The sequence below is a fragment of the Lottia gigantea genome (genome assembly GCF_000327385.1).
Source record: "Lottia gigantea unplaced genomic scaffold LOTGIsca_24, whole genome shotgun sequence".
Taxonomy (NCBI): Eukaryota; Metazoa; Mollusca; class Gastropoda; family Lottiidae; genus Lottia; species Lottia gigantea.
The window spans coordinates 2071362-2082620 of NW_008708707.1; the positions used below are offsets into that span (position 1 = coordinate 2071362).

General features: G+C 30.5%; 1 protein-coding gene across 1 annotated transcript; it reads left to right on the forward strand.

Annotated features, from left to right (window-relative positions):
- Positions 1-1533: 1533 nt before the first annotated feature.
- On the forward strand, positions 1534-1965 carry LOTGIDRAFT_98899 (hypothetical protein; the record flags this gene model as incomplete). The annotated part of the gene is made up of 1 exon (XM_009055353.1): positions 1534-1965. A coding segment is annotated over one exon (432 nt), but the record flags the coding sequence as incomplete, so codon positions are not given.
- Between the last annotated feature and the right edge of the window lie 9294 nt (positions 1966-11259).

Sequence of the window (11259 nt, forward strand, 5' to 3'; positions counted from 1 at the left end):
ATTAACTTGTGCACGTACTACACCCACCATTTTTAGTACCATTAGCGGTAAGATGACATCATTTTTGACGTTACTAACTGATTTCTTTATTTCCACCTACTAGTTCTCTATGACATTTTAAACTTCATTAAATCAGAAAAAAATCATCTGATAAATTTAATTTGTTATTGATTTGAAATTAATGGGTTATATCAAATCAGATTATATCAGATGTCATAGTCAGAAACAACCTCCAGCTGCATCAGGGTTCAAGCTTGACCAAAGAATTAAGAGTGAAGTGACCTTTCCTGGCAGAAATTTTGGGAGACTCGAGAAGATTTTGGGGAAAGAGACCGAGAAAATAGTTGACCCTGTTTTGAATATTCCAGAAAAATTAATGTAACCTATGTGGACTTTCCCAAAGGGACACTGAGTTGACAAGCCTAGTCACAGAGTAATAGCAGGTGTTATAAAGGAATGTGTAAGCACTAAAATTCATTGTGGTTTTTGGACTTGACACAAGAAATGTGGAGGTTAAAGGTGCCTAGAAAATGAAAATTAAATGAAAGCTAATATTTCACTGATTATATAGTGGTACCAAGTCTAGAATCCTTAAAGGGACAGATGTACCATGTTTTTTTATGAGCCATACTTTGGTCTCAGAAACGGGAATTTTTTAGCTGAGCCAATCAGTAAGAGTGTCAAAATTTAAGCCTTCAAATCCATGTGTGTCCAGAGTTATCTGCGTTTGAATGTTAAAATGATGACTCGTCAATTTAAAATACTCTGTTATATATAGAAAGGACATTAATAGAAATAGTGAGTAAAATTCCTAGTTTGAAGTATTTTTAATGGAATTATGCGATTTTCATACATTTCTAGTTCTTCTGAAGACTATTTACGTATATTTATGACTAAAATCAACCCTCAAAATCTGTCCCTTTAAACCTATTCAAAATTAGCTTTAATCCCACTGTAGAATACTTAACTAAAGGCAAGATTGGTTCTTGTAGAGTAAGGAGTTTCAGACTAAAGAAAGTGAAAGTACAAATAGTGTAAGATCAGTGATCTGTCATTTAAATACTTTAAATATTAATACTATTGTTTCATTGGATGCTGACTCATCTTTCTATCTCTAGCGTATTCACATTCATCTTGTTATATAACTGGAGTGTGTGAGTGAGGGATGAATGAATGAAATTTATTATAATGATTAAAATGAATGAATAAATGGATCAAATGGATTATTAAAATAAATGAATGAATAAATTGAATTAATGAAATTTATTAGAATAAATGAATGAATGCATAAATAATATGAAGGAATTAAGATTTTTGAGTGGGTCATAGAATGGTCAATCGTGATCTGATCAAATTCTTTTTTATATTGTGTTCAGTATACCAACCAATCAAATACAATGATGGTGTCAGAATTGTCTGAAAACAAAACTTTTATCAAATAATTCTAATTTTCCAATTCACTTTCTATTTCAGATCTTTAACACCAAGTCGGACATGTTGATTCATTCACAGCAGATCCATAAACAAGATCCCAAGCCTTACAAATGTCCAACCTGCTCAAAGTGTTTCGCTAATTCATCGTATTTATCTCAACATGGCCGCATTCATTCGGGTATCAAGCCCTATAAATGTGAGATATGCGAAAGAAAATTCACCCAGTTGTCACATCTGCAGCAGCATATTCGTACCCATACGGGAGAGAAGCCGTATAAATGTATGCATCCAGGATGCGGGAAGGCATTTTCCCAGCTCTCCAATCTTCAATCTCACTCGCGTTCTCACATGACGGACAAACCATATCGCTGTAACTCATGTTATAAATGTTATTCGGATGAGCAGAGTCTACGCGAACATATCCCGAAACACTCGGAAACCAAACATCTGAAAACTTCCATATGTCACATCTGCGGTAAATCATATACTCAAGAGACATATCTAGTGCGTCATATGGCAAAGCACTCTCAAGATAATTCGAAGAAGCCTATGTTACGACCCATCAAGCAAGAGCCATATGATCCTTTGGAGAAAGATTTTGGACGTCTACCGCTTCCTGATAAATTCCAGGATATCTCGGCATGTAGTAAAGGATTCACTTCTGCATTTATGCCGCTGCCCCAACTGCCACCTAGTAGTACATCTACTGCATCCTATCCTTACGGAGCTAGTATAGGTGCCAACAGTCTCAGCTCTCCACTGCCCCATATATCATCGATGACTACTCCAAGATATTTTCCATATGATCCGATTGGTTTCCGGAAAAACGACGCCACAGACCGCAACTTAAACGTACCCATGACAAATCGCGATAGTTTTGTAGCTAACAGTCTGCTTAGTTTGCAGCACATCAAAAACTATGCTTCACAACAGATGCCAAGTTTTAGTACAGCTTGTTCAGGAGGATCGCGGTTCACATAAGTTGACATCAGTTGACATCAGTTGACATCAGATCATTTGTAAATTGACTGATATAAACAGAGTCTCCATATTGTTAAAAAAAAATTGACACTTTGACGCTAACAGAACATAGTTTGTATATAATTTTTCTGGAACATTTTGTCAAGTTTTTGATGAAGTATTACATTATCGGTTGTATTTCACTATATTACAAATGGCTTACTTAGACGATATGTACTCATAGAACTATAAAATATAAAATGTATATATTATTAAACCTTGGACAAGGTTGTGTGTTGCGTTGCTTTTTAAAAAAACACACATGTTGAAAAGTCGAGCCGTAGCTACTTGACTTTCAAAAAATGTGAAGTGATCGTTGACTGTGGCATTGTTCATTGTATGATACGCTTTAAGCATTGTAAATTTGTGACAGATTTCTTCGAATGTGTGCCAGATTTTAGTTTGCAAGATTATGTTCTAGTCTTTTGGCGGTCTTTTAGAGATCGTGACGGATGATAGGAATCCTAGATTCTTAGTTTGAGAATTAAAATGGCGGCAATGGTAACGGAATACAGACAAAGAAAGAGACAGAAAAGTTAAACATTGTCAAAAAAATGATGGTGTCACATTTACGTAAAGTAACTTTTGTCCCTGATTAAAACGAATTTCAGCCTTTTTATTAGTCTAGATTTAGAAGACTACTTTCGCAGCACCTTATGGCAGCATAGCAGCGGTGCGCTCCAGCCAGAGCTAAAAACGGATTGATTCATTTATTGTGAGCTGACCAAATCTTCTTTTTTTGATTTGGTTGGTGAAAATGCACTTTTTGGTGCAATAAAATATGCTGTGTAATTATTTTTGTAAAATAACAATTTGTTTTATTGATGCAATTAATTTATTGGCCATTGCAAAAATGAAAGTAAAAAAAATAGAAATTGTAATTTCAAAATAGGTGTTTATATTGAAGTAATGTTCTATGACACCTAGTGTCTGTTAGTATCAAGTCCTCAGTTTTAGTCAGCATTTGCATTTATATTGTATTTACAGCAGGACAGCCCTGTATTCAGCAGCAAATATTTCGCCAGTACCAAAAACAGACAGGCATTTTGTGCCTTTGAAGAGTGTGCACCAACATGAGAAGCACAAAAACAGATCAAAATTATGCTGTGTCACCATGGATACAACAGCCAAAAGATTGATAGTTCTCTCAAGCCTGCTTTGTGCGTTTTGTTAGCAAAACCACTTTTAAGTGGTTAAAAAATATTTTAAATTTTAAACAAACGTTAAAATTCAAAGGCGGTTTTCTTGCAGGTTTTTGGGATGACAGGTATTATGGGTATTCCCGGGATTATGGGAACTCAGAATGGTCCAAATAGAACCTTAAACTGTCCCAGATTCATGTACGAAAACCAATCAGAATCATTGAAAATGGCTGTCTGAAACTGATGACTTCTTAGGGCTTAAATTTGCTTGTAATATATTTTAATCTCTGGCATCCAATGTCAATTAGAACGAAATTACTTAGAGTTTGTATGAATGTTTAGTAAAATTGAGGGGCTTTATTTGACTCTATGCATTGTCAATATGAAACGCACCATAGGATAATCTTTATTTCATATTTAAGAAAAATTTTGCATCATCACTAAATGGCAGCAGCTTATTCTATTTTCTGTGTTTGTTTCATAAAATGCTGAAATGAAAATACCGAACAGCAAATTCTGTAAACTTCATAGGTTATTTTGCTTTAGGAAATTTTTTTGAGCAGTTTTCAAGAAATTTAAATCTTAAGATTATGGTGAAATGTGAAATTTTAAATTGAGAAAAAAAATTTTCACCCAAAAAAATGTCTCGAATCCTGTTAATCCCAAAATCTTGAGCAATTTATGAAACAAAATTTGCATAACTCTTAGGGCAATTCATTTCTCCATTGCACATCATCAAGCCATCAAATTATCAAAAAGTAAACCTAATTCATACGTTTTATTTATTAATTAATCTTATTGTTAACCTCGAAAACAGTGCAGAAATACAATTTTATGTTCTAAGGGGGATAACTCTTTTTAAGGAATTTACTGTTTGGTGAAGAAAAATTATTATTGAAGTTTTTTTTGAAGTTTACATTATTTTTAAAAGTGGTTTGAGTTTTTCCCTTTTTATTCTAAATTTTTATGGGCTGATTTCTGAAAACCCAATGAAATATTTTGAATTTAGTTTTTGAAAAGTGTTTCAATACAGAGTCAATAGATAACATCCCTTCAAATTATTTTATTCAAAATTTGTACTACTTGTTGTACTACTTGTTGAAAACCTATTATTTTACGCAAGCTTCACCATTTTTACCTTGTTTTTGTAAACTAATTTGCTCAAAAAAAATATGTCTATATTCATTTTGCTAAGATAAGTCCTTGTTAGTGAAATTTTCAACTTTAAGCCAGGCTTAGGCCTACACTCAAATCATTGACTGAGACTTAATTCATTTGCGTACTTTTCTCTTAGGTGATGGCTTAAATTTTTACATAAATTTACTTGCACCTGGAAGCTATGGTCTTAAAAAGTGGTCCAAAGAATTCTGCCTCAGCTGATGCTTGTGTGTGCAGCAAATTTTAAGGTTATAGTGTATTTTTGAATTAGATTTCTATCTTCTAAAGAATATTTAAAGATATTCTCGCCTTTCATCCTAACACTGCTAAATTTGCAGACTAAACCTGATATTTTTGCGCCATTATATTGATATTGTCTTATGTTAAAACATGCTTCATAGAGTAAGTAGAGATAATAATTCTAATCGTTTCGAATAGCAACTTATCCAGCCAAAAGTAATGAATATCAGCTTATAAGATAGGCATTAATGATATATTTTGGTGGGATGGGTTCCTATTCTAAGTGATTTGAAATTTGTTAAAGTGGCTGTGCAGACTAGTTTAAGTTTTCCTAAGTGGTTAGTCTTTTTTTGATACAATTTAAAGACTTATAATCCTTTTTAAAAATGGGAGATCTTCAAAAAATCTCAAAACAGACCTAGCTTTTATTGCAAATAAAAAATCCAAGTATGGACAATCTGAACCACAAAATGAAACTCAAAATCCAAAATAAGAGTTTGGCAATACATTGGTAGCAGCAAATGAACTTTTCATATGAGGAAGTATATCAATTATAAATGAAGAAGTATTTTATAATGAAAAGTGATATCAGGGGTGTCTAGATGATATGAAAAATTATTTCATAATGAAAAGTGATATCAGAGGTGTCTAGATGAAATGAAAAAATTATTTCATAATGAAAAGTGATATCAGGGGTGTCTAGATGATATGAAAAATTATTTCATAATGAAAAGTGATATCAGGGGTGTCTAGATGATATGAAAAATTATTTCATAATGAAAAGTGATATCAGAGGTGTCTAGATGAAATGAAAAAATTATTTCATAATGAAAAGTGATATCAGGTGTCTAGATGATATTTCAATATAAAATCAACAGGCACAGCCACTTTAAAAAGATTTGTATTTAAAATGTGAAGAAGGAGACTACTGTGTAATTAGAATACGCGTTTTGTATGTACCATTTATGTGTATATAATGCTATTTATTCCTATCTAAGATTGAAAGTGATGGTGGATGGGTTATTATTATTATAATTATTAATTTTGTTGTTAGGTTTAATGTATATGTAGATTTCTTCACAATGTTTCATATTATCCAAGGGCAAAAATGATCGAACTATGATTTTTTTTTTTTTTTTTTTCAAAATTTTCAAAAAAAAATAATTTGAATATTGATTTTGAAAATTATTTGTAAATGTTTATGAAACCACAAAATTTACATTTACTGATGTAAATGTAATGTATCAATTTACATAGAAAAATCATTTTTGCTCTTAAAAATTGTAAATAAACTCATTTCATGTTATCATGTGAATAGTAGTGAATTTTCCCCATAGACTATTTAAGCATGTCTTGTTAAATCACCATAACCCCATGTTTTTTCTTGAATTTTTCAAATCTACATGTAAAATTGTAGCCAGTTATCTTGTCTGTGGTAAAATTTGTTATTGTCTGTACAAAAATTTGTTATGAACATTTTTCTGTGTTTTGCACTTCGACATATTAATGTTAAAAACATACTTGTTATAAAATCCCAAAAATCACACCCAAAAAAAAAAAATTAAGTGTTATAAAATGTAACGATATTGTAAGGGCACCTTGGCAGCTGGCAGCTACAAAGTGTCAACACAATGTACATATGGGGCCTTTGTTTATAATTTAAAACAAATTAAGTAAATGACCCTGTTTTCATTTTAAAATTTTTTAATTTTCAGTGGATCTCTGAGCCAATCTTAAGGTCTTTAGTTTCAGATATCTTTTGTTGAAAAAGATCAAAATAAAAAAAAAATTCAGAAATTTGCTTAAATGACCCCCCCCAAAAAAAGAAATCATTTAATATATCAGACCTTTAAGAATATTATGGTGATTCTTAAGCCATGAATTTATATATTATTGATATAGCAAATTAACAATATTAGCTGTGTGGACTCTCTCAAAGAGTTGAGAAACCCAGTTGTGTGGTATCATCAGGTGTTTTGTGTGGGTGGGCATACCCTTTCTCAAAAGTGACACAAACTAGTAATTATTTGACTATGTGGACTCTGTAACAGTCTGTGTGAAAAGGTTGAAAAACCCAATCGCCAAATGCCATCAGGTGCTTCAATTGGTAAAGTATACCCTTTCTCACAAGCGACACTAACTACTAATTATTTGACTATGTGGACTCTGTGAAAGGGTTGAAAAACCCAATCGCTAAGTATCATCAGGCTGCTTATTATTCAATGGAGTTCTTACTTAATAATACTTGTGGACTCTCTCAGTAAAATTATCAGTTTGGAAATGTAAATAGGGTCATTTTCTGAATATCAAACCATGTGAACTCGGAAGAAAAATGCCAACAATGATTTCACCATACAACGATTGTAGTCAAATTATTGAATGTTATATAAACTAATGTAGTCTAGGTACCTTTGTCACAACATTCAACATCTGTATTGGTAGTAGATCAACGTGTTGAATATTGTGGGAAGTGTCTCTAAATCTTGATGTGGTTGTGGTCCTTGATATCATGTATGTTAACATTATTGTTTACGTTATCGTTTACTTGTTTACATTATATAAAATTTCAGATGATTTGAAAATATTTCTTCTAAATTCCCCTTTTTAAGATTTTTCATTGTTTAAATTTTTGATTTTTTCTGCTTAAAATAAATTTAACTTCAAAAATTTCAATTTCAGTGAAATATGTTTACAGTTTTTGCTTCTTCTAAACTGACATTTTTTTAAAGAAATATCTTTAAATTTGTTGAAATTTGATGATGTGATGTCATATTAAAATCATTAGTTATGCCGTAGATCCTAGACTCGGCCCCGTGGTTATGTTTTCTGTTATAACAAATGTTGTTGTGTTTTATTACATTTCAATTCACTGCTCATCAAACTATTGAATAGTCCTTTTACGATTTGAATCAAAATCATTTTTTGTGACTGAAAAAGCATTTGAAAATTTGGGAAATCAAAATGTTTTTCACATTTTTTGAAAGATTATGCATTTATTTTGAATTCAATGAAAAAATTCATTCTTTATTTTGGCCCTTTTTTCAAATATTTTCGCAATAATTTTAACTTGGTGTGATAAGCACCCTAATGAAAAATTGGGCACATATTCTTGATGCATATAAAAAATCGCAAAATTTTTATTTTTCAATGGCAGTTGAAATCTCCAAATTAATTTATCAAAAATTAATTAAAAATTCAATTAATGAAATATCTGAATTATGAAATATAAAATAAACTGGGCACTATTACAAAGTGATTATAAAATCACAAAAAGTATTGTTTGTTTTTATGTTGGTAATCCTAAATGTTATATTTGTGTCAAAAAATATATTTGATCATTTTTTTCCTTCAATTTTAACATATTTTTGTGTCATTAAATTTCACGACATTGTCAAGATCAATTAAATTTTCACCATTTATTAAAAATTAGAATGTTGAAATATCTAGGAAATTTCAGTGAGATATTACATTTTATAATGTGGTTTTAATTGAATTGAATTTTTGTGCTATTATTCATTTGAAATATTCATTAAATGACTTTTTGAAAAGTGTGGACTAAAAGTTGCAAAACTGCATTTTGATTCATTGAGGGTGAATGAGTCAGTTTGAGAAATCTTACCTTTGATAATTAGGTTTTGACTGCAAATTGATTCATTGAAGGTGAATGAGTCAGTTTAAGAAATCTTACCTTTGATAATTAGGTTTTGACTGCAAATTGATTCATTGAAGGTGTAAGAGTTATTTTGCAGAAAATCTGTTTGATGGAGAATTAAATCCTAAAAATTTACACTGACACAGGTGTAAACTTGCTAGATCAAAGGTTAGTATTGTCTAACTCAAACACCTTTCATGAATCAAAATGTTTAGACAGTTAATTTAATTAAATAGTTATTTAAATGAATATTTGATATGAGTAAGTTGAAAGAGTCATCACAAATATTTGGTTTTTTAGACTAAGTGTAAGTTGAAGTTTTGATCATTTTTGGTGTTTTGTTATTTAGTTTCAAGTAGCAGAATGAATTAAAACTGATAGTGGCGTAAGGAATTACATTCAATCCTTCATTTTGATCTCAACTACAGTATCTAGATATTGAATGGAAACCAGGAACAATTCTCTTCAAAAATTTGGCTTTATTCATGCAAATTCCTGAAGAAACTTCATAAATTCCTGAGCTTATTCTTAGGTAATTTCATGAAAATTTGAAAAAAATTTCACTCCAAAGTGCTCCAATATCAGTGAACAGTAAACATATTTTTAAATCTTTGAAAATTTTGACTTTAGTTTGTCTGCAATTGCATAAAGTTTCCTTTCACCATTTTGAAAAGTGGCATAGATATCTAGATTAGAATTATAGCCAGTTATTCAAAAATTATACAACCATATCCCTTTAAATCCTACTAAAGTAGATCAACTCAACTCCAAAGTTGCTGATGAAGCCAAAAATTATACTACAAAATCCCTTTAAAAACTAAAATTAGGTTCTTCATTTGATATTAGGTCTTCATAACTAAAATTCAGCTTTTTAATTCTGTATTGGGCCTTTATTACTAAAAGTAGGTTTTCCATTCTATATTAGGTTTTCCATTCTAAATTAGGTTTTTCATTCAATGTTTTCTTTTCCATTCTATTTAGGTTTTCCATTCTATATTAGGTTTTCCATTCTATATCAGGTTTTCCATTCTATATTAGGTTTTCCATTCTAAATTAGGTTTTTCATTCAATGTTTTCTTTTCCATTCTATTTAGGTTTTCCATTCTATATCAGGTTTTCCATTCTATATTAGGTTTTCCATTCTATATTAGGTTTTCCATTCTATATCAGGTTTTCCATTCTATTTAGGTTTTTCCATTCAATATTTGATTTTCCATTCTATTTTAGGTTTTCCATTCTATATTAGGTTTTCCATTCAATATTTGATTTTCCATTCTATTTTAGGTTTTCCATTCTATATTCAGTTTTCATTCTCTATTAGGTTTTCCATTCTATATTAGGTTTTCCATTCTATATTAGGTTTTCCATTCTATATTAGGTTTTCCATTCTATATTAGGTTTTTCATTCTCTATTAGGTTTTCCATTCTATATTGGGTTTTCCATTCTATATTAGGTTTTCCATTCTACATTGGGTTTTCCATTCTATATTAGGTTTTCCATTCTACATTGGGTTTTCCATTCTATATTAGGTTTTCAATTAAATATTAGGTTTTCAATTCGATATTAAGTTTTCCATTCTATATTAGGTTTTCCATTCTATATTAGTTTTTCCATTCTATATTAGGTTTTCCATTCTATATTGGGTTTTCCATTCTATATAGGTTTTCCATTCTATATTGGGTTTTCCATTCTATATTAGGTTTTCAATTCTATATTAGGTTTTCAATTCTATATTAAGTTTTCCATTCTATATTAGGTTTTCCATTCTATATTAGGTTTTCCATATTAGGTTTTCCATTCTATATTAGGTTTTCCATTCTATGTATTAGGTACTGTAGTTGAATGGAAGTAGAATTTTAAAATAACCTGGTGCTTTCAAACTATAACAACAAACTGGCCAGAAGGTGCCAAAATAAGCTGCCTTATTATTAACATTTACATGATAAAAATACAATTATAGTACATGTATCATGCTCATATCAACATTATACAAGGTAGCTACTTGAAACAATCTAGAAATTAAAGTGATAAAGCCATCGAAATATTTGCTTAATCAGCTGATAGAGCTTAATTTCAACTGACAATAGCACTTTTCAGAATTAAAGTCTGAGATACAGTTCTCCTGCAATTTATCATTTTATGATTTTGTTGAATTGCAAGAGAATCCTACATCAGATTTTAATTCTGAAAAGTGCTACAGATGGCTGAAATTGAGCGCTCTATCAGATGATGAAGCTTATAGTTTTGCAACTATATCCTTTTAAATGGACCTTATTCATGGATTAGTATCAATATATTATAGGAAGCTGTCCTATCAATTGTTTTAGACATTGAATAATGATTTATGAGCTTTGGGCAATAAGCTCTAAAATTTTGAAGCTGAAAATTTTGCCACAAAATTCTTGATGCAAGTCCAAATTTTACTTTTTATGGCAGCATTTAATTTTTTGATGATTTTTTTTTGAAGATTGCTTAGTTTCCATGAATAAGGTTCAAATTTTTCCATCCCAATCCAACGTATGACAACAATCATGAAATATCAATTAGAAAGTTGGAAGACCTATCTGTCCATCTACAGGTGCGGCTTGGTGTTCTTCGATAAAATATGCTAT